At 41.6% G+C, this 24,713-nt stretch overlaps 1 protein-coding gene across 2 annotated transcripts; it reads left to right on the forward strand.

The window, feature by feature from the left end:
• Nucleotides 1-3,921: 3,921 nt before the first annotated feature.
• On the forward strand, nt 3,922-24,580 carry LOC123505600 (mucin-2-like). Of its 2 annotated transcripts, XM_045257119.1 has the most exons (5): nt 3,922-4,053; nt 15,525-16,217; nt 20,523-21,097; nt 22,205-22,505; nt 23,126-24,580. In XM_045257119.1, the coding sequence occupies exons 1-5, from the start codon at nt 4,040-4,042 to the stop codon at nt 23,619-23,621; spliced, it is 2,079 nt and encodes a 692-aa protein (XP_045113054.1). In that variant the 5' UTR covers nt 3,922-4,039; the 3' UTR covers nt 23,622-24,580. The 2 variants fall into 2 exon arrangements, with proteins under 2 accessions (XP_045113054.1, XP_045113053.1); XM_045257118.1 differs by having other exon boundaries at nt 20,523-22,505.
• Nucleotides 24,581-24,713: the final 133 nt, after the last annotated feature.

A 24,713-nucleotide genomic window follows, 5' to 3' on the forward strand; every position in this document is an offset into this window, starting at 1 on the left:
AGTGTGTGGGGAAAATGAGATGAACAGATACCCCCATTCCCAATCTCTCTCCCCAAAACCCCACGCAAATGAGCTCACAAGTCATGCATGAGCAGAGTATTTTTTTTTCTAGTGCATTAACGCCACATCTTTTCCTTTTTAAGTGTAGCCAATGAGTTGCGAAATTCTTATTGCATTATCAGTGTAAAGTTCCTGTGGTTTCTGTGGCATCTCCGTTTCCCTTGACGCGACGCAAGCAGGATATCCCAAGAACCTTGAAAACTTATACTCTGAGGCGAGAAAGAAAAGAGGAAATTATTGTGATGGTAATGGTGGTGGTGGCCAGTGCTCGATATAATGAAATGAAAGGAGGATCGCTCTCGTTACGATGTCATTCCTATTCATGGATGTTAAGAATTGTGACTGGATGTTCTGGTGCAAGTTATATCTCTGAATGCTATGAATGAATGAAAATGTACGTGGTGCAAGTTTAGAATGCAATTTAGTATTTACAAGACATAATTGGTATTAAAAAGAGATGATAAAGTAATTTAAATGTCCTGGCCTGTATCTTCCATTTTCTTTTTGCTCAATATCTATGGTTACTTAACTAAATGAAGTGGAAAGCGTGTTATTACTAGAGAAAGGGTTATGCTACAACATATATACTTCTTTGTCCGACATCCTGAAAGAAAGATAAAGACACATGCACGGAGCAGGGAGTCTGCGTGGTGTCGTTTCTGCACACTGATAACCAGAAGCGTTATTAAAGTGCTTCACGGGGCTTCATACTGACTTGTTGGTTTTACAGTGATCTGTGTCGGTGACCAAGTGACTTTTATTTAGTCAAGTATACGTGTGGGGTCCCTGGGATGGATGACAATGATTATGATTTCTTGCATTATCCGGTGAGTGTTTTGGCATGGAGCAATTAGCATCTACAACTACACCAAAAAATCTACATTTGTTTTCTGCCGTACACAACATAATCGACCGGTCAAGGTGACTAGCAATATTTCCTTTCTTTTTCTGTTGATCCAACCAATGAATTCGTTAAAAGAAAAAGAAAGGAAATATTGCTAATCACCTTGACCAGTCGATTATGTTGTGTACGGGAGAAACCTAATGTAGATTTTTGTTGTAGTTTTAGGTGTTAATTGCTTCATGTTAAAAGACTCACCGTATAATGCAAGAAATCATAATCACTGTCATCTATTCCAGGGACCTCACACGTATACTTGACCATGTAAAAAGTCACTTGGTCACCTACACAGATCCAACTCATCACGGATCCTTAGAATTTTAAGGATCCGTGATGAGTTGGAGTCGTGCACAAAGCCGGTGAGAACGCTCAGCAGGCGATTCAAGACCCAACCTTCCCTGCACCGCTACTTTGACCAGTCTTCACCGCCTCCCTGGCCGTCTATACCTTGCGTTCCTTCCACGACGGCCAAGGCCAAGTTCATGTGTGGGGGTCGACGGGAGCTTCAAGAACTCACCCAGGCTCGGCGTAACCGGCCCCGACAAGTAAGGGTACGATTGTAGGGGTACGCTGTGCGGCCACGCTTCTTTTGTCAGTCCAGTCCTGCATCCCTGGCACCATCTGGCAATCGGTTCTCAGCCTCCCTCCATGGCGGAAAGAACTGCCACGGATCATCCGGGTGCCACGAGCACTGTCCGATGGTGTGTGTGTGTGTGTGTGTGTTTATACCGTCCAATCTGTGGTGCATATTTCTGTAATGCATTGTAGCATTAGTGTTCAGTTCATCCTACATTGGTGGCTCCTCCTACCTATCAGGACGGAAGGACGCTCCTCTCTCAGGTAGTACACTCTCACACTCTGGTCACACTTAAAAGTCATACGTCAAAAAAGTGTTGCCTGCGTCGCTTTTTTCCCTCTTCTTCCGCTCCACAGGACGTCCCTGACTATTAAGTAGAAAAAGAAACTAACTTACACACACACACACACACACACACACACACACACACACACACACACACCTTGTAATATATTAATCTAATCAGGTAAATGAAGCTACTTTCTACCTATCCTACTCACACTCAAGGTTTTTTTCAATTGAGTTTTGGCTTCTTAACATTGAAACTTAAACTAATGTCAAAATGTTAGTACGAATCTTTCAAGATGGCCGATGGGAAGATGCAAAATGGATCCTAAAGTCATTGATGGAGCGGTTCCTCACCAAGGTAATACATTTATCATCACACCTGACGAGGGAGGACGAGAGAGTCAACACACATTTCACGATGACCAACTTGTGCCGCCGAAAAGGATGGAGAGGAGAATTAACGTGGCCAGCAGGGTCGCATTATTCTCCACGTCTTGCAATACTCAAACAAAACACTCATACTTTCAAAGGCCGTATTTCCAGAGTTACAACTAGAAAGGATATTCAGAACAATAGAAATATAAGAGAGGAGGAAAGAAGTCACGTTATAAATATGTCAAACCGGTACGAGATATTTGAGTGAGATGGAAATGTATAAAGAAAACGATAACTTTCCATCTTCCTATCAACGCTTGACTGCCCCGCTTTAACTCCATGCGTGCATAGAGAGTGCATGAGAGGCTGAGGTACTGAGGGCATCACAACGACCGCTCTCTGCAGCGTCTTTGTGTATACGAGTACATACTTTCACTGCGCGACGCCTTGCAAGAGCCACAGTTGCATGCATTCATCGCCGCCACAACTTTAAATTAAAACCAGTCAGCAAATATAAGTGCTTCCCCTTCATCAGTTCCTTTAAGTTAAACAAAAAACAGCCGGGAGATTTCAGTGTTTCCCTTAATTGCCATCCAAACGTTACACAGATACTAGTCTTTAGATTTTTAGTGTTTCCCCTCTCATCGTCACCCAAACGTTAAATAAGAAGGACTTCCAAATAGAATGAAACGTTAGTTATAAAAATAGGTCCATCCTACCTAAACTGTCAAGGTAAACTGCGCATCCCTTTCATTTTTTTCCTCTATCCTTATACGGGAAGCCTTCCCCTCTCCCCCCATCTCCGTCTCTCTGTCTCTTTACAAGGTTATATTATTTTTGTTTCCTTTGATTATGCCACGACTATTTTTCTTGGCAAGTAAAACCTAGTGGATCTCTTATAACTCCATCGTAAACGTGTGTGTGCATGAATACTGAGAGGAAAAGCCTGGTGGGAGGAGAAAGCTCTACCTGGAGAAAGAAAGACTAACCGCCTCCTTTACGTTAATCAATCTAATCGTAGCACTGGGTTCGACATTCACTGCGCACCTCCACACTGTGTTGAAAGGCTGCATGTAAACGACAAATGTAGTTTACGTGTTTTTTGCAAGACTTCATAATTTTCTTTTATTCAGTCATTCATTTGTTTACCGTACACGTTCTGTCACTTATCATTTAACATTATAGTAAACGTGTTTACTTTGCGATGCTGTATTCATGTTTTTTTTCCTTTAAGTATGTACCTATTTTCCTTTTATTTATTTATTTTTTACTAATTTCTTTTATGGTGTCCCAAAAAAATAATAATGATACACGGTAGTCTCGTCAAATACTACATTCTAAAGCTAATGTACATTGCAGGAACAACTAGAGTGGAAAAAGCAATATTGCTTTTCATCTTTCACGTGTGGGAAAAAATGAATTAAAAGTAAATATCCTGATCGTGAAAAGAGAAAGGGGGAAAAGAGAGTGAGTTGAGGAGCAGGGGAGGTAGGAGGCCGAGAAGGAGGAGAGAGTAAACTGGGCGAGGAAAGAAAGGGATGAGGAGGAAAAAAAAAAGACTGGATATTAAGGAAATTGTCCAGTTAGTCTGGTGATAAGGAACGAAACTATGTAAAAGGGGAAGAAATGGGAAAAAGGCAGAGGAGAGAGAGATAGTAGTAACTGTACGACACAAGGAAGAAAGACTTAGGAGACTTGTACATGTCAGGAAGAGAGAGGAGGAAGAGGAGTAGAAGCAGGAGAGGAGAGGGACGAAGGAGAGGGCTTGAAGGTCGGTATATAAGGAGAGAACAGCTCCGGGCCGCCTCACTTCACACAGGACGTTCTTCGCAGCAGGCATGAGGCTCCCGCTGTGAGTACATCACTTCATTCAATTCACTCGCTCTCTTTCGGATGAATGGTAGCATTTCAAAGTCCCGTTGCGCATTTTCCACGTCCGCCTTGCTTGGATTGCCTCACGCTCTCAGGTGTAATTGGGGTTACCACATATGTATGAAGGCCTATTAGTTGTGTAGGTGTGTGGGGCTAGTGCGTGTGTTATCCTCCTGCAGGTGTTCGCGATTCCCCTGCGTATGTATGTGCCGCGAGAAGTGATTGGAAGAAGGAACACAAGGCAGTGTTTGGGTCCTGCAGTGAATTACTGCGCACTGCTGCACTTCAGAATCGCGTCGTGGATGGTCCGGTTGTGGTCTGGTTTTTGTGGGAAGCCCTGGAGAGGAATGCACGTGAGAGACGCGATTATGTGCCATGAATCCTAAGAAAAGATCCTCTTATTCTTGAACGAGTTTTGATGACATCATTTCGACACGCGCAATGACCGTCTCTTGTATCACTCCCACGCATACGCCCCCGCTAAGAACCTGTTGATTTGTCCTTACACTCACTTTTTATAGTTAATGATATCTTTTGATGGGAATGAAAGGAAGGGCCATCAGTTTTATTAACTTGTGTCGTGCGATGTAATGGCGATGATTGCTTGTCGAGTGAAAGTATCATAAGTGCTGTGTCAGTACAAAGACATGACTTAATCCTCGCAATATTCATGAAAGTGATTCATCAATAATAGAAAATTAGGTAACGGTGCCGACGCCTAAGTCTGACCTGCTCCACGGGAAAAAATAAAAGAAAACTTGATCTCTTTATTATAATTACTGCCCCTGGCTGGAGAAAATGTGTGTGTGTGTGTGTGTGTGTGTGTGTGTGTGTGTGTGTGTGTGCAAGAAGCCATGGTTAGCTCAGCCTCTCGTTCTTCCATAATGGTAATAGACTGAACGGTAACATAATATGAAAAAAGCAGACCAAACCAAGGCTGCCGCTGGAGAGGGACTGGTCTGGACGAGGCGGTGACGACAGACAGCCAGCCGCGGCACCTCGCAAGAAATTACTAACTCCGCTGTACATGAAAACCCTGACCGAGTGAACAATTGCTGCCTACACCCCATGAAGACACCGGCGCCTGCTTCTGCAGCAAAGAGAGAGAGAGAGAGAGAGAGAGAGAGAGAGAGAGAGAGAGAGAGTGCGTGGCTAGTTGGATGGGTGACTGTTGCTGGAAAAGCGTTGTCGTTATTTGGCGGCAAAACGAGTGGGGAGTCTCGAGAGGCAAGGGTAAAGCTGTAAAATGTCGACCATCTTCCAGTCAGTCACGATGCGAGCCGCGAATCTTGTTTGGCAACGAGTGAAAGTGTGCACGAGAGAGAGAGAGAGAGAGAGAGAGAGAGAGAGAGAGAGAGAGAGAGAGAGAGAGAGAGAATGATGTAACAGGCTTACTAGACTTATTTACAGGAATGACACAGCGAGAAGGAAAAAATGAAAATGTAAGAGTGTTTCGAAACTGTGCTCTCGTACTCTGTGTGTGTGTGTGTGTGTGTGTGTGTGTGTGTGTGTGTGTGTGTGTGAACTGATCCAGCAACCAGTCTGCCAGCCATCAGCCACGCAGTCACTAAGCCACTTACGCATGTTTGGGGTCAGTGCTGAAACCTGGCCTGGCTGACCCCGCGCCCCAGTCTCGCACCTGAAAAGTAAAAGGCTGGTCGGTCACTAACACCCCGCGACTCGATAACCTCAGCTGACCTACATTGTGACAGCAGCAGCGGGTCCCGTCAAGCAGGTCTCCTCACGCCTCCCCTAACTCAAATCATCCCCGTCAAAACCACCTCCTTCCTTCAAATCCCCTTCTCCATCACGATATCCCCCTGAAATTCCTCCTTCATATTCCCCCCGCCCCATCCCCAGGTTTTCTAGTGAGTGATAAATCTTGTCCCAGCTTCGTGATTTTACATTCAAATTTCGCTAGGAGTATATTCAACTTTTCCTTCTATCCAACCTTCAATACATACTTTCGTTCAGCCAGACATAAGATTTTCTCGTACAATTTATTTACCTTGTATTTTCGACAAAGTATGATTCTGAGAAAAGAAAAAAAAGACCTTGTGTCTCACTCAGATGTTTGTTGGTCCTCCCTCTCTTACTACTTATTCATTTGTTTACTTGTATATTTCTCTCCATTTATTTACTTTTAGAATCAGGTACTTAACAAATTAAAATATGTGTAGGAAGCAATATCAGTAATAACTACAATTCAAGATTTGGCAGTTTTACTGATCTCTGTATTCAATTAATATATCATTGTAAATTTTTGTACTTTACGAAAGATTTAATTGACATGCGTAAGAAACATGTAAGAAATTTACCACTCGCTGCATTTCAAGGACACGATAAGCTTGTCAAAAGGTCGAAAGATTTTTTTTTTTTTTTTTACCAACGTACGTATCATTAATGTATCACAATTAATTCATGTTGCATAAAATGTTCTAAAAATTGCAATACTTCGATACACATACAAAAAAGAGAGAAAAAAAGGAAAGGAAAAAGAAAAAAATAAGAAAAAAAGAAGAAAAGGTCACACACGTAGTAAGAAGTAAAGGCTGGCAGGTCTTGATGTAAACGAAGTCTCACGTCACTAAATACGTCAGCAAACTACGTTTCGTTCAAAGTAACGTGACAGATAAGCCCCGCCCTTCAGCACTGACCTTCACCAATCAAAGCCACCTTTGCCCCAACAATTAAGAATCCAGAACCAAATTAATCACTCATCTGAAAGGGAAAAATGGGACGAAATTCAGATGTCAAGTCAGTTTGTATAGAGTAAATTTAAGAGGGTACACTTAATGTGGGAGCAGAGGATGTGGCAGAGCGGCGAGGGAGAAGGGGAGGGACATACACGTCAAGTCAGTCTAAACAGGGCAAGGAGACTGCAATCTTGGGCGGGGCCGAAGGAAGGGGCGGGATTCACAAGTCAAGTCAGTGTTAAGAGTCTGCAGACAAACAGTACAAATTTATGGAAGCGACAGGGTGCGGCCAAGAGGGCACAAAAAAAGGGAGATGGATTATACATGTCAAGTAAATATGATTAAAGTAAAGGGAGGAATGATTAACTGGTTGATTTTAATGTGCTGTCTATATCTAGGATACCATTTGTAGGATGATGGAGTGTGATCAGTAGGAATAAAAGCAAAGTATTAATCAGATATACAGTACATCACATGTTAGTCTGAATTAACAAAGTAAAGAGAGTAATTATTAACTGGTTGATTCTAATGATCGACTTGTAAGATTGGTACCATTTGTGAAATGATGAAGTGTGATGGTAAGGAAAAAAAAAAAAAAAAAGTTATGTGGATGTGATATACATACCAAGTTAGCCTAGCTGAACAGAGTAAAGAAATTAACGATTAACTGACTGGTTTGAATACGCCATTAAGGATATCATTGGTAATTATAATCAACAACGGTGTTTGGCTGGCAGGGATGAGAAAAGAGGACTGGATACGAGTGAAGAGAGAGAGAGAGAGAGAGAGAGAGAGAGAGAGAGAGAGAGAGAGAGAGAGAGAGAGAGAGAGAGAGAGAGAGAGAGAGAGAGAGAGAGAGAGAGAGACCAAGTTAGTGTGAACATAGTAGTGACTTATGATAAACTACCTTTTCTGAATGAGCCAAAACAACGGGGTCATTTGTGAGTACCGGTGCAGAGGGTACAGTTTGCGGGGACGAGGCGGTGTACCAGGGCAGATGACTGGCGGGGCAGGGCCAGACACAGACCAAGGCGGAGGACAAAGGGAACAGTTAGACGAAGCAAGTGAGACAGTTTTTGTATTCCACAACTTGGTCTTTTTTGTTTTCGTCAACTCTGAAGTAAGTCCAGTAGCATTGTGTTTAAACTTTGACCCTGTGCCTTCTTGACTTCTCGTACTCCTATGTGTGTGTGTGTGTGTGTGTGTGTGTCCTTGTTCGTTTCCCCAGTCTATGATTTTGCTAATTTTCATGTAAGCTTTGTCCTTCATACTCAATAATAATAATAATAATAATAATAATAATAATAATAATAATAATAATAATAATAAATGACAACAACAACAACAACAACAATAATAATAATAATAATAACATCATCATCAACAACAACAGCAACAGCAAATGCGTCACGTTTTCGATTAATGAGAGAGAGAGAGAGAGAGAGAGAGAGAGAGAGAGAGAGAGAGAGAGAGAGAGAGAGATTAACATTTTATATACATGATAATTCAACCACAAGAGTATTGTTAACATATCTGCCATCATCAAAAACTAACTATTAACACGACGTTTTCTCATCCTTATCATTGTCTGTATCTCACGTATATAATGCTTCTTTTCAATCTATAGTAAACACCAACTAATCTTTCCTCTCGTATAATGTCCCTTTCTTCTCCATCTATATGTGATATTCTCTTCCTTTCCCTACAAGAAGTCTCATATCGCCTTGCAACCTCCCTCCCTCCCTTTCTCCTGCGTGAAAGCAACAACTTTCACTCCCAAACTCCTTTTTCCTTTCATCTCTTGTAACTATCCCTCCTCCCACTTCTGTCGTTCGTCCTTCGTTTTTCCCTTCTCTCTCTCTCTCTCTCTCTCTCTCTCTCTCTCTCTCTCTCTCTCTCTCACTGCAAACTTATATACCTCCTTCCCTTGTTACCTCTCTCGCTCTCCATCTATCCATCCTTACCTCCCCTCTCCTTCCTTCTCTCTCTCTCTTTTTTTTTTCTCCATCTCACTAACTTTTCTCATACATCATCTCTCCTCCTTCCCCTCTCTCTCATGATACGGTACTATTCTCTTCATTTCCTCATTCCTTCCCCGTACTGCGTGCCTCTCTTCACCTCTTCGCCCCGTCCTCATGTTACTCAGAGCAGACACATCTACGTACAGATTTGCCACTCACCTTCCTCTCTCCTTTCGTACCTCGTCCTTGTTATAATATTATCCCCATTCTATCTGCCTCACTCTTCCAAGCTCTCACCACTTGTTCTTGTTGCTTCTCTCACTTCCTCCTCTTGCATCACACACATACACACGCACATGTACATACTCCCTAAGCTATTCATTCTTTTTTCTTCCAGTTCCTTCTCTTGTCCTATACATCCTTTGCCTGTCATAATGATTTACTCTCTCCTCTGTTTCGTTCTTTTTAATGTCAACGTGTTCTATTGTTCTTACTTTCCTTCTTTTTTTTTTCACTATATTCATGCGTACTGTACTTACATATACCCATAGATATTCTTCCTTAACTTGTTCTATACTTGCTTTGTTTGTCTTCTTATCATTTCCCTTCCTTTTGGTTCCTTTCTCAATCGTTGTACATTTTTGTTGCTTGCACTTCATAATATATCCTGCGTTCATCTCTATTTTGATTTAATTTTGTTCCTTCTTCTTGTCATACACTTCCTTTGTTTGCTCTGATTATTTATTTTCTTTCTCCCGGTTCCCCTCCCTGCCAATGCATATTTGTTTTGTTGCTCGCACTTCATATTATATGATATAATCCCGCTTTCCCTTCCTCCTGTTTCTTCTGCTATACTTACTCGATCTGTCCTAATTACTTCCCCTCCTCCTCTTTCCTCTCCTGATCACTGTATTCATGTTTTGTTGCTCATACTTCCTCATGTACACCCTTCCCTCCTCCAGTTCCCCGTCCTTGTGGTATGCTTGCTGTCAGCCTTAATTACTTCCCTCGTTTATCTTCTAATCGATACATACGTGTTTTGTTGCTCTCACTTCCTCATGTACACACATACTACACACCTCTAATCGTCCTTCCTCCTCCTCGTCATCCTTCTCTGCTTGCTACATCTACCCTAATTGCATCCTCAAATAAACACAAGAGCTTCCTGCCCCCAAACCAGAACAGACTGACCTCCATCCACCTCCTGACGGGGAAATGCCTTGGTACACACCTGCAGGATTAACAGTGATTCAACCTTTTACCCCGACAGCCTTGACGTGGATTGGGAGTGGTGTGACATATAAAGTATAAAGGGACGGGTGGAGGGGGAAATGGGGTGGAGAGGGAAATGGTATATCGTACATGTCATGACTGTACGTGGGTAGAGGGGAGGTAGGGTATGTAGGGTACCTTGGAGGGCCTTTAGGGGTCAGGGGGGGTCTCGGGGGTGGAGTACCGAGTGAGTGAGTGAGGGTGGAAAGGTTATATTCCTTGACTTTTGACCTAGTTTAGGTGTCGAGGCGGTGGGACTTTTGTTGGGTAGTGCCACGAGAATGAGGAGGTGACGGTGGTGATTGGTGGGTATGCGGGGGAGGAAGGGTGATGACACACACACACACACACACAACGTGCTGAATAGTGCACATGACACCTCGCAGCGGGAGAAAGGAGGAAAGGTGGTGTTGGAGAGAGAGAGAGAGAGAGAGAGAGAGAGAGAGAGAGAGAGAGAGAGAGAGAGAGAGCCTTTGGCGAGGTAACATTGCCTCTCGCAACACGACTGAATATACCAAGCACCACCGCCACACCACATCACCGCACCACTTGAGGAACATTTTGGCCACATCACCACTTAACAGTAGGCTACTTTCCTGACCACACAACACCACACCACCAACTACCACAATACATCATCACCATAACTACCAACCACCACAATGCATCATCACCATAACTACCAACCACCACAATGCATCATCACCATAAAGCAGTATTTTAACCACATTACCATAGCATTGTCTCAACCATAGGCTACATCATACCATTACCACAACAACAACACAGCGATACGCACAATACCACAGCCAAACTAACAACACAATTACCACCACTACGGTCCTACACTATCACAACACCACCACAGTCACGCCGCCACAAAAGTCCCCGGCGCCTCTCAAGGTTGTCCAGCCCAAGTCCAGTAAATGTTTCCAGAGCAACACCAACACAGGCACGCACTTCGCTGGTGATGGTCACTCACTTTTTAGTCTCTCTCTCTCTCTCTCTCTCTACTAAAAATCAACAATCGCAAATCAAGGAAAGTCTTAATTCGTAAAGGAAATTTGTGCTTAATTGAATTCCCTTACATTTACATTACTTATAGAAGCGTTGCCGATGATGGGGTGTAACGTAGTAGTAGTAGTAGTAGTAGTAAATGTTGTTGTATAAATTTTGGCTAAGCAAGAGCCGCATTTTAGGATTGGAAGCAGCAAGGTAGTATGTACAGATCCATGGGAATTGGACGTGGTGGCATTGGCTGTGAGAACGCTACGCACCAAGTATTATTACACAATTAATACATTGGTTGAAGGGAACACTGTCACGTACTTAATGAGACTCGGCAGACATTTTAGAGGACGGTAATTGAAAAAGCTCTCTCTCTCTCTCTCTTAGGGTGAGTGGGTGGCAGTAGCGTGGGCTCGGCACTGAATGGAACTTATACACATTGTTTTGAAAGGAAGAAGGAAAAAGTGCCGATAAAGGACGCGAGTGTCTTGCCTTCACCTTCAATCACCTCGTCGTGTATAGCTATGTCAATGGGGCATAAAAAAAAAAAAAAAAAAAAAAAAAAATAATAATAATAATAAATATAAAAATAAATGAAAAATAATAATAAATAAATAAAATAAAACAATGAAAAATATATACTGAAAATGAAAAAAGTTGTAACGCCATCTTACAATTACCTTATATTGATTTCATTTAACTTTTCTGTTTTTATTTTATTTTTTTACTATGATATCCAAAAAAAAAAAAAAAAAAAAAAAAAAAAAATGTTTTCTCATATTGTGAGTGTTGTAGTACTGCCTGAAGGAGAGAGAGGTCCGGGAGGGTGGAGGGAGACAGGGGTATGGGGAAGGTGCCTCCTCACTACTTCACCGGCAGCCAGGTTCCGGCTCCACCTCGTTTACCTTGACAAGCTGCCCTCCGCCTCCCCGTCTCTCATGCCTCCCGCGTCCCGACCGTTAGATTGAACACTTGTTACTAACTTTGCAAACATCACTGATTTAGGGTAACACTGATGTGTTAACACTTTGCTGGGGATTTGTCCATGTGGAGAGTGAGGTCAGTTTAACACCAGATTTACATTAGCCAACACAAGTGAGTAGTGAATAGCTCGGTACCTATAATATACAGCGACGAAATTGCGTAACGCTTTGTCCCACTGTTCACTCTACATCTGAAACATGGTGTGGATGGTGAATGCCCAACACAGTCGGATGGAGGCCAGATTTTAGCGTCCGGGTTGGCATAACTCACGTTCCCAAGGTTTCCCGGGTTTCCCAATACTCAGCAGCCCGTGTGCGGGAAGAGGAGCCGTCTAGGATGTGGTATGTTTCGCGTGGCCTTGGGTCGAGCCAAGGTCTAATTAAGGACTCGTAGGTCAAGACATGATCTACTGTCATGGTACTACTTATGACAGCGGCAAGATCATATGAAGCACTGAACTTGAACTAATATATGCAAAATTAACAGGTTTCATGCATCATTGTTTATTGGGAGAAATGTAGTGGCACCAATATAATATGCATCTCCAGCAGTCACATGTGCTGCCTCTTTCTTACACACTGAAGGATACGAACCCTCACGAACATATACTATCTCTTATAAAAATTCCTACCCTCTAAATGTTTTAGTGTCATTCAAATAGCAGGAGGGAAAGTTGCAACGTGAGGTGAGACGGGTCAGGTCACGGGATGATCTTTGCGTCACCACTCGCGAATCAAGGATGTCCACTCTAGGGTGTGGCAATTCGCCGGCTGGCCAGACAAGGCGTTTCCATTGACTCAGGTTTTTGGTGGACGAGTTAGGACCATTATCTGAAACACTTGTGCGCGACATCTCCATCACTGACAAAAGGCTACACGTATTTTTAATGATGCTCACAGATAACAAAACTCCTACATTATCAACGAGTCTTCAAAATTTAATATAGTTGTGGCGAGAAAGTAAAACATTTCTAAATACGGATCTTAATGTCTTTAGATAAATGTTACTTATTAGTCCTTCCCATTTTATACGAATTGGTGAACAACTGGTACGAATTTGTGAAATACGATATTATAAATCATAATGTCAGCTATTATTCATATCTTTGCACACAATGCAGTCAAAGTTAAAAGTAGCCGATCATACAGTACTGTACGCAGATGATACGGCGCCTCTCACCTGCTGTGCCAGCTCTCTCTCTCAATGTTTAAATAAGCGAGCTGCTGTTTGAATCACACACACACACACTTCCAACAAAATAACAAGATTGTATTCAATGTATGGTCCCATTATCTATAGGAACTTCTCTCAAGGGAGGCGGTGGCGTAGTGGATAAGGTGATGAGCGCGGGAACGGGCAGATGTCCACGTGTAGGTTCGAATCCCACCACATACCACTCTGAAGCAATGCGATTTGTCGAGTAATTTAAAGTTAGTTACATGATACCTATAGGTTCTAGGTGGTTACACCAAAGATGTGCATAATTTTATTAGGTGGTGCTTAGGTGCACCACCTAATATGGGTACCACTATAAATAAGTTGCCTGCGCCTCTAATGGGCGGAAGCTTAACAGCGCTTCCTACATATACTCAAGTTTGTCTAGAGGCGCTATATGACAACATAAAAGAAAAAAAAAAGACAATCTCGTCTCTTAGCAATGATCATTAATCCCATCACTTAGCTGATCTACTTCACGTCAGGGCATCTATAACGATCTGTCATTCATATTAATTGCCATCACTTCAAGTTTAAGAACTCCAGTGTTATTCGCCACGATTGCCTTCTGGTCACCCAGCCACCCTTTTTCCTATGGAAAGAACTCAAAGCTAATACTGACCGATCTTCGGGTAGGACTTGAGACCACATCATACACCACACACACTTGGAAAGCAAGGCTATTACTCCTCGAGTTACATCCCGACTTGCTGCTAGGTGAACAGACGCTACACATTAAGAAGTTTGCCAACTTGTCTAGCCGCTCCCGGGAGTTGAAGCCCGGCTCTCTCGGTTGAGCTGAGTGTGCTGACCACTATATTGCGCGGTGTGTTTACCTATTTGTGTTGTACAGAGTGTGTGTGTGTGTGTGTGTGTGTGTGTGTGTTTATTTACCTAGTTGTATTGTACAGGGTTCGAGCGGGGTTCATAGTGTCCTTTCTCTATTTATCTAATTTTTCTTGAAAGCTATGCACACTGTACTGTAACATCTTCATCACTCAATGTATTCCATGCATTCCATTTTTCCACCGTTTTAAGCGGAAAACTGTATTTTCCAATATCCTTCACACACTGTCTCATCTTGATCTTCTTTGCACGTCCTCTTGTCCTTCCAGCTTCATTTGCCACCAGCACCAGGTCTTGCTTGTCTATCTTTTTTCAATGCCATTAACTATTTTATACATTGTTATTAGGTCCCCTCTTTCTCTTCTATGTTGCAAGGTCAGCAGTCACATTTACTTCAGCCTTTCTTTATATGTTAAGTCCTTTAGTTCCGACACCATCTTTGTAGCTATCCTCTGCTGAATCCATTCTAATTTTCTTATTTCCTTTTTCAAGCTTGGCAACCACACCACTGATGCATATTCCAACTGTATATGTATCATGTTCGTAATAATTTTTTTCATCACATCCTTGTTCAGGTAGCAGTGTCACACTAATATTAGCCAATATTTTATGTGTTCTTCCAAATATTTTACTTATGTGTTTTTTGGGGCTCAGTGTGTAATTCACTGTTTGATCTGCTGCAGTCTCTGACGAGACAGCCAGACGTTACCCTACGGAACGAGCTCAGAGCTCATTATTTCCGATCTTCGGATAGGTCTGAGACCAGGCACACACCACACACCGGGACAACAAGGTCACAACTCCTCGATTTACATCCCGTACCTACTCACTGCTAGGTGAACAGGGGCTACACGTGAAAGGAGACACACCCAAATATCTCCACCCAGCCGGGGAATCGAACCCCGGTCCTCAGGCTTGTGAAGCCAGTGCTCTAACCACTGAGCTACCGAGCCGTGTGTGTGTGTGTGTGTGTGTGTGTGTGTGTGTGTGTGTGTGTGTGTGTGTAATTCACCTCGGTCGTCTGCTGGTCACCCAGCCAGTCATTACGGAGCGAGCTCAGAGCTCATAGACCGATCTTCGGGTAGGACTGAGACCACAACACACTCCACACACCGGGAAAGCGAGGTCATAATCCCTCGAGTTACATCCTGTACCTATTTACTGCTAGGTGAACAGGGGCCACACATTAAGAGGCTTGCCCATTTGCCTCGCTGCACCGGGACTCGAACCCAGCCCTCTCGATTGTGAGTCGAGTGTGCTAACCACTACACTACGCAGTGTGTGTGTGTGTGTGTGTGTGTGTGTGTGTGTGTGTGTGTGTGTGTGTGTGTGTGAGAGAGAGAGAGAGAGAGAGAGAGAGAGAGAGAGAGAGAGAGAGAGAGAGAGAGAGAGAGAGAGAGAGAGAGAGAGAGAGAGAGAGAGCTTCCTTGTATCATGACATTTTGCAATAAATATTTTTTTCTTTGCAGGTTATTGTTAGTGGCCTTGAGCTGGAGTGCGCTGGTGGGTGCACAAGACGCTGGGCCTGATTATGACTATTATGAGTATGGTGTGGAGGAAGCTGGCCCAGTGGGTGATGAAGCAGTCCCTGCTGATTTGGAGGCTGCCCCTCTGAGTGAGGATGAGCCAGTTGAAGCTGCTCCAGTGACAGAAGCAACAACAGAGAAAACCACAACCACTGAGGCTGCCCCAAAGGGACGGCGAAGACTAGTCGCCATCAAGAGTCCCGGAGACCGCAGGCGTCGCCTAGATCTTACTAAACAAAGAGCTGCAGCTGCTGCTGCTGCTGCTGCAACTTCTTCTACACCCCCTAAGACTCCCAGTGAAGGTGCCCAGACATCTGCCCAAGGAACTGGCCGTCGTGGCCGCCGCCCATCCAGGCGTGGACAAGACCAAGATCAAACTGAGGCCACTACAGAGGCAGCTCCTGTCCGCGGCCGAGGACGTGGCTCATCGCGGTCTCGTTTGGGGAGTTCGGCAGCCACTGCCCCGTCATCACCACAAAGTTCATCTGGCCGCTTTAGTAGCCGCCGCAACAGTGGCCGTGCTACAACAGAGGCACCAGCTTCTACAACTGCCTCACACAGATTCAGCCCAAGACGTCGCAGGCCCCAACCTACCCCACAAGAGGAGGAGACTTCATCACCACCCAATTCCTCAAGGTTTGGCCGCCGTCGGCAATCTTAGACAGGCATCTACAAACTTTTCTCAGTGCAATATTTTGTTCTTCAAAAACCTGTCACACCTAACCTTGTCCCTTGCTTTGCATTAAGTCTATATCATTTCATATACTGATGTTCACAAACAGAATTACAAGCAAAGGCTTTTCATCAATGCAGTCGTGCCACCACAGTCAGATTTACTTCATCACACTGAAGATTTATTCTAGACATCTCATTATTGCAATCAATAAAGTGAAAAAAAAAAAATCAGATCATAGCATATCCATGTAAATATAGAGGAGAGCAAACTAAGCAAGAGACAAGGTATAATCCACACCTGCTTACAACTATTACTAATATATCCTGTTTCATCACCAACACTAGACTGACAAACACATCTGCATGTAAATTTCACACCCATACATTTGTAAACGGTTTCAGTAGTTGTTATAAAAGCATGGCCTGTTTTTCCCTGTGCTCTATACTTTCTCCAGAAGCAACTAATTTTCCTTACAAAACTTTTGTTACTTTCAACTGTAGTAGTAGAATGATTTGTTATTAGTACATAATTCTGGCCTTTTCCAAAGTTTACCTTCAACTGCTTTTTTTTTTTTTTTTTTAAAGAAAGACTAATTTAGTTTGATTTACAGTTGTATGTGAATTATAGCCTTCAAATAAAACTGCAGTAGTGACATTGTTATTTCTACTCCTTGGTGAAAGTGTATGGCAGAGGGAATAGTGCTTATACAGCAAACCCTTCATGGAAAGTGGGACCAGTAACATGCATGGCAACAAGTAGCACAGACTTATAGACCAAATGTGTAAAAGACTGACAGACATAATCCTAGAGCAGCAAGCACTACTCTAAACATGCAATAACCAGACACATAATCCTTCTTTTCTGTCTATTTTTCAACTGTCACATGACACAGAATGCTGTCAGATCCTCTTGAAAACTGTCATTTTCAGCATCAATACTAATAAGCTTGCATTCATAACTTAAAGGCATGGATCTTTTTTGTTATCTAAGTAATGTGATAAGCATATTTTTGTCACAAGTAGTTTGTTATAACTCATGTGAGCCATGTGTAATTTACTGTGTTGGAAGTAGCATTCCCAGATGACCCTGCTGTCATGGCACAAAAATTAATGAATGAATCACTTAACCAATGTATCACAAGTATCAAAGGACTTGTAATCTAATCTTGTTGCCATGGATCAAATGTTTTTGCTCTAATTTTTCTAACAATTAATTAACACACAGTAGCAATGGAGGAAAAAAGAGAAAAAATTTCATAGATTTGCATAAGATGAAATCCAAACCAAGGAGACATTAACAAACATTATACTTTTTAGGTACATATTTGATGCAATATTTAGCATTTCACCATTACCTTTGAAAAAAACTTTTAGGAGAACATGAAGGGCCTGACTTTTATAGGAACTTGTCTCAGGTGTCACTTTTTTTCTTTTAAGCATCTGAAGCAGACAAAAAGGGATCTTATGATGTTGTGCATCAGTCACCTAATTATTTATCTTATTGATGGGTTTGCCTCCTTGAATCTAAAATATGAGCTTTGTCAGCATCACTCATCATGCCTGAAAGATACAAGGAATTGAGGAACAAAGAGGTAAACAACAAACAAACAAGTTTCTCAAGTAATATTGTGGCTACTAATCCCAAGAATACAGCATTTATTTACCTATGTATTTACTGATTTTCTTTGTGACAACCAAATAACACACCTAAAAATGTCCCATTTTTTGTGCATACTGCAGAATCAGGAGCATGTCAGAAAGATAGATCCAAATGAGATAACACACAGTCCACACAAAGTTTTACTGTATATGACTGAGGAGATAACTAATCTTTGAGTAATGCTTGACATGAAAATATTGACAGTTTTATAGATCAGTAAACACAGCTGAGAGACAGATGCAAACAGGCAGTGATATATAATAGAGGCTTGTGTTGGTAAACACATTGGCAATTGAAATACAGAGCAGATGTGGTTCCATGCCACCAACTTTACATAGGTACAGGGTGAACATAGGTTTGATTTAGAAAATGCTTCCAAGTGTTGGGCAGATGTGAGGCAGGTGTGAGTATACCTGTTTTGGGTGAACCTCCAAATATTACTGGAGGTAGGCCAAACAGGGCAGCACTTTCATGAAATCACAGGGTGGAACTGATGAATGGTTGGAGATAATAGGTCAAGAGAAGGGAGGGGTGGTGTGTAACAGACCTTGAGGAGATACAGTAGGTTAAGTAATGTGGATTTTATGAGGTAAAATTTACATGTGAATGATATAGGCCAGGCTGGATAGGCCATTAGAGGAAGCTACCTTACCAATTAGAACAGGTAAGGTGGGTAGGATTCATATATGAAGTATGGTTAAGGTACTGAATGACTCAGAGCACAGAAGTGATGTCACCCTTTAGTTGGCATAAACTTTTTAAGCATGCCAGTATTGTATTAGTTTCTGCTAATACCACAAAACAAGTTGTAAAGAATGTACTGTGCAGGTAAGAAATAAGATTTTGGAAGTGCAGGATAATGAGGTTTGATAACAAATGTGTGGTTGCAGGCACATATATTGCAGGTATAGGGGCAAGTGTACATCACATATGTAGGCACTTAGTGGTAATGGGCATAAATGCTATGAAGTGCAAAGCAGGGGTAGGCTCAATGCTGCAGGTACAGGATGAGTGGAGACTAAATACTGCAGCTCCACGGTGTGTGTGGACTAAAAACAGCAGGTGCAGCATGAGTGTGGGGTAAGTACTGCAGATGCAGGTCAGCTGTGAGCTAAATATTTCAAGTGCAAGACAGGTGTGGGCTTGTTACTGTTAAGTTGTAGACCCAAAATGGCTAAGAACCAAATAATGTAGGTCCATGGCAGTTACACATTACAGATGTAGGGTGAGTGTGGAATGAATACTGCAGATGGGTACAGTTCTGTATTCCTCTCAGGCATGACTTAAGCATGTTAATAACAGTAGCAATAAGCAGTATCTACATTCTCATGAATCAGACCTACCTCAACACTGCAGCCAAGATAGATCACATCACGAGGTGTTTGTAATGTTGCTTGTGTTGGTGAAGGTAACTGGTGTGTTTGTATATGCATGTTACCCAACCCATTTTTAACTAACATTGTAATAATGAAAGTTAAAGACAGCATATAACAAAGATCAGTATTCTAAACTACTCTACCATACTAAAGGACAAACTGTCACTGGATTTACATATTATCATGGGAAACAGAAGAAACAAGTTAAATGAGCTGAAGTTACAAGTAAACGCAAAGAAAGAACATCACATCATAAGTAACAAAGTGGCATTTTGTCCTTTATTGATAGCCAGAGTTCTTCACAGATATCTCCTAAACAAACAGCTAGATGAATATGACATTTGGCACAGGTTATTTGACACTGTTTCTGCTTTGCCAAGTGTTTCATCAAGGAGTTTAGTCTTGACTTTGAAGTGAAGTTGCCAAGAGCTGGTAAAAACATTCAAACATTAGTAGTTGTGATGTGTATCAATCCCCCACCTCTCCTTCCACACCCATCTTTTCCTCCTTCTCTGTATCCTTTTTACATGTCTCAATGACATCACATAAAACCTTTCCCTCCCGTCTGAATATCTAAGCAACTCTCACCAGCCTCGCCTTCATAGCCAAGGGTAAACTTCTCAATGAAACACTTGGCAATGCACTGTAGTGCCATAAATATAAGGACAATGACAAACAAGCAGTGTCAAAATGTCACTTTGATCCAATTGTTAAGAAAAAATGAACAAAGAAACTAAGTCTGAAATATAAAGTAGTATGTACGTAGATTATTGTTTCATGTACTCAACTACTCATACCCAAGCAATACAAGGCTCAAATCCCTAGCTAGGAAGAAACAAAATAGCTTGATTTCTTTCATGCTGGGACTTTTGCTCAGGCAAAGCTTCATAATTGCACTAATACCTATTATTGACTAATGTTCACTTCCTACCAGACATATTTCTTCCACACACTGTTTGCTCATCATGCATGTTAAAGATGCCACTGAAATATATGTAAGGCTGTTAATAAGCTGACTGAAAAGCATGTTGAATAAGACCATGTTCCAATAAGCATGCTGTGTATAATAACTTATTTAAATTTAAAGCATGTTCTAATTGAATAAGCATGCTGTTCACCAAAATATAATAACTTTATTAAAAAGCATGTTCTAATAAAAAAGCATGTTCCCATAAGAATCTTCACCACAATTACTAACAATTATAAAATGTACATAACTAATTCTTCCAGGCCAAGAAATCAGAGGCCCGATCGAAGAAAGTTAAGAGGGAGGCCACTGAGAGGCTTTAAGTTTGGATCTAGAAGGACCTCAACTACCCGTGCTCCTGCAAAGACTAGTTCTACTACCACTACTACTACCACTACCACCACCACTACTACCCCTACTACAACTATGACTCCTCCCCCTACCACTACTACTAGTACAACCACTGCAACCCCTGCTCCTCCTTCACCTCTTTCTACATCAACTACGTCTACTACTACCACAACTACTCCTCCTCCTCCACCTCCTACTACATCAACTACATCTACTACTACCACAACTACTACTCCTCCTCCTCCACCTCCTACTACATCAACTACATCTACTACTACCACAACTACTACTCCTCCTCCTCCACCTCCTTCTACCACCACCACCACTACAACTACTACTACCCCTCATACGACAACAACTCCCACTACCACTTCTACTGTTCCTACCACTACATCTCGTCCTCCAAGAACTACTCCAGCACCAGCAGAGACAACTCCAACAACCCCCACAACCACTGAGGCACCCAGGACGACACCAGAACCCATAGGTGAGGAAGAAACTGAACCTACAACTCCTGAATTCATTGATGACGAATTAGCCTCTCAAAGAACAGAAACCACAGACCCAAAATTCAGTTATGACATATTTACCTCTCAGTCAGGCAGAGCAATCCCAGTCCCAGAGTTAATTGATGACATATTCACCACTCAAAGGACTCAAATCCCAACCCCAGACTTTCATGGTGATGCATTAAAACCAGAAATACAAACTCCAGAATTTGTTGACACTGACATAAGAACAGAAATCCCAACCCCACAAATTGTTGATACTGGAATCCCAACTCCAGAAATCATAGATACTGAAATGAGAACTAAAATTCAAACCCCAGAATCAAAAGATGCTAAAGTAAGAATTCAATTCCCACCCCAAGAATTTCCTGGCACTGAAATAACTGAACCTCCAACCCCAGAATTAAAAAACACTAAAGTAAGGATTGAACTCCCAACACCAGAATTCACTGATATCAAAACAAGAACTGAAATTCCAATCGCAGAAATCATTGATACGGAAATTCCAACCCCAAAATTCACTGACAGCAAAGTAAGAATTCAACTTCCAATGCCACAATTCACTGAAACAAAAACTGAAATCCCAACCCCAGAATTCATTGATACCAAAGTGAGAATTGAAATCCCAACCCGTGAAATCAAATACACTGAAATACGAACCACTGACGCCAAAATAAGAACTGAAATCCCAACCACAGAATTCACTGACAATGAAATAATAACTGAAGTCCCAGAAATGAATGAGACTGACGTAACTGATCCCCCAACCCTTGAAATAACTGAAACTGATACAATCCCATCTGAATTAATTGACTCCCAGATGACCAAACTCCCAGCCACAGAATTCACTGATATCAAAGAAAGGACTGAATTCCCAACCCTAGAATTCAAGGACGAAGTATTCACAACTGATGTCCCATCCTCTAATTTTGATGATGCCTCTGTAACAGCTGCAATACCAATCCCAGAATTCATTGAGACTGAAATGAAGACCAAAAAACCATCCCATGAATTCACTGATGCCCATGAAATACCACCTATGGAATTCACTGAAGACGCATTAACAACTGAAATCCCAACTTCAGAGTTTACTGATGACATATTCACCACCCAACTAACTCACTCAAAACCACAAGTGCCCAACGTCCCAACCACCACAGAACAAACCCCAGCGAGCACAACAGCCACGCCTCCCCGGCCCTCCCCAGTGCCCAGAATTGTTGAGACAAGAACCAAACCATCGCGGTCACAGCAACGCAGAACCACCACGCCCTTCCCCCGCATCTTCAGACCACTAGTAGTGAGGCCTACCACAACCACTACCCCCGAGCCAACAACCACTACGCCCACCACGACCACCAAATCATCCAGAAGAGGCTCCTCCAGGTAATGAAAGATGTTTGGGTTACTAAAATTGCTTGAAGGAATTTCCTTGCTCCACATGATGGAAAACTGAAACTATATATAACTCCAATGATTTCTCAGCACTGTAACTATAAATGTGAAATGAGATTTATTTTTTTATTTCTGATTATGTACTATTATAATTTTTTTTTAATGTGAAAGAGTACATATTTTGTTTTCCAGTAATACACATATAGCAGAAATGCAGAGTTGATCTTTCAAGTAACAAGGATTTTTTTTTACTGTCAGATATTGAGTTGCATTTTTTTATGAGTTGTAATGTTTTAAGGTAATGAAATATATTCTATCAAAGATGATGAAGTATAGATGAGGCATTGATGTGAAATACTGCTGTGCTGATACGGAGTAGAACTGAATAAGAGGTTTAAGAATCAATGACATGATTGTTAAAACTTTTTTTAACATACTTAAAATCACTTACTACTGCAGCACATTAAGTATTTTAAAGTAAAAAATAGACCACATAGAGAGAAACTAGAGAATAATATAAATATGTATCTAAGTGACCAGCTTACATATAAAAAGATTTTTATGATAAATTTTAAATAATTCATTAAAATTCTTGTGAATTTTTCCTCCAGATACAACCCACCACCAGAGCCATCTCATCCCAATATAGAAAAAGATGTAGCCTTGCAATTCAAATTCACTGCACCACTCTCAGACTCAGTCAAGTCTGGTTCCAGGAGCTCTTCTCTGCCAGAAACTGACAATGAGGTGAATGGAAGATTTGTGTCTGATACTCCTCGCATGAAGCCAACTAGAAGACCAGCCACTGAGGCTCCAGTCCTCACCACCACCCAAAGCAGCAAGTTTCCCCACCCTAACTATGGCAAGTCTGACATTACCTATGTTGGGGGTGAAGTGGTCATCACTGAGGTAGGAACTATGGAGGACACTCCACAATATGAAATTCAGCGCATCCTGGGAGGCCTTGGCAGCCGCAGAAGAGGTCTAGCAAGACCTCAAAAGTCACCAAAAAAACAAACAACCACCAAAAGCCCTCCAGTAGTAAAGGCTAAACCTGAGGAACCCATAAATGATGAATATTATGATGACTACTATTATGACTACTAACAATGGTTGTCTAAACAACAGTGTATAGTATCAATGGATATTCCAATCATGTACCTCAAAGATACTTTCATTTGTACTGGAACACTGGTAAGTTGTGGTTAAAATTTGAAGTTAATTTTTGCTATCTGTGACATTTGATTTTAAATTATTGTCATTTGCGAGTCTTGGAATCTATTTCACTTAGTGAAAAATCAACATTCATTGAAGTCTTACTCAACAGGCATATGAAAGCATACATTACTGTAACACAACTTAAGAGTATAAATTGTAATTTTACATTATTCCATTTCAAGAAATGAGAAGTTCTAACCATGTCTTTCTTTTGTTCTGGTATAATTCTTAGTGTTATTTATAGTAACAGAAATGTTGTGGAAATCCTTGCCAAAAGCTGGGCATTTAATTTGAAGTCCACTGTTTTATGTGGTCTGTGCTCAATTATGGCAATGCAGAGTTCATATTTCTGTGTGTGATCCTGACAACTCCTGGTGCAGCACCACTCAGGTGTGGGACTCACATCATGCTACAGATAACTACAAATTTGTAAGTTATTCCATTGCCTTCAAAGACTGGGGCATCAGGGTTTGTCAAGGTGAAGTCTAGGATGCAGCAGCATGGAGGCATATGTATATTCATAAAACAATCCTGTGGTGTAATAATGAAACTATTTGGCTGCTGGTAAAAATGAAACCATCATGTATTTCAGTATGATGCTTCCCTTCACTGGATAGCCACAAAGGATTTCCAGTGAAGGCTTTTTTAAGAGATGTGCTCCTTGCTTATACAACCTAACTTTAACTATGTTCCTTTCAGGATAATTTATGTATGTATATAGATTAATGTTATTTAAATATTAACTATCTGTCAAGTGTTATATAAGACTAGCTCTTTTACATAAACTGTCCTGTCTGTAATAATGTGTGATACTCAATGGCATTGTCCTAATTAAAGCTATAACGCTACAGTTTTTTTCTTCATCACCTCATTCATAGGCTACAGAGCTGAGGACTTGCTCCTTATCTTCTCCATGATTGTTTCTGAACTGACCCACTGACAGTTCTTAATTACCATTTTATCCATATCTTATGTATGTTC

This window comes from Portunus trituberculatus, chromosome 18 (genome assembly GCF_017591435.1).
Source record: "Portunus trituberculatus isolate SZX2019 chromosome 18, ASM1759143v1, whole genome shotgun sequence".
In the NCBI taxonomy this organism is placed as follows: Eukaryota; Metazoa; Arthropoda; class Malacostraca; order Decapoda; family Portunidae; genus Portunus; species Portunus trituberculatus.

Bases quoted from the DNA above. Each gene is read 5' to 3' on its own strand.
- LOC123505600 (XM_045257118.1), top strand. The intron at 16,218-20,522 runs GTTTGGCCGCCG...TAATTCTTCCAG, and splicing joins TCACCACCCAATTCCTCAAG to GCCAAGAAATCAGAGGCCCG. The intron at 22,506-23,125 runs GTAATGAAAGAT...TTTTTCCTCCAG, and splicing joins TCCAGAAGAGGCTCCTCCAG to ATACAACCCACCACCAGAGC.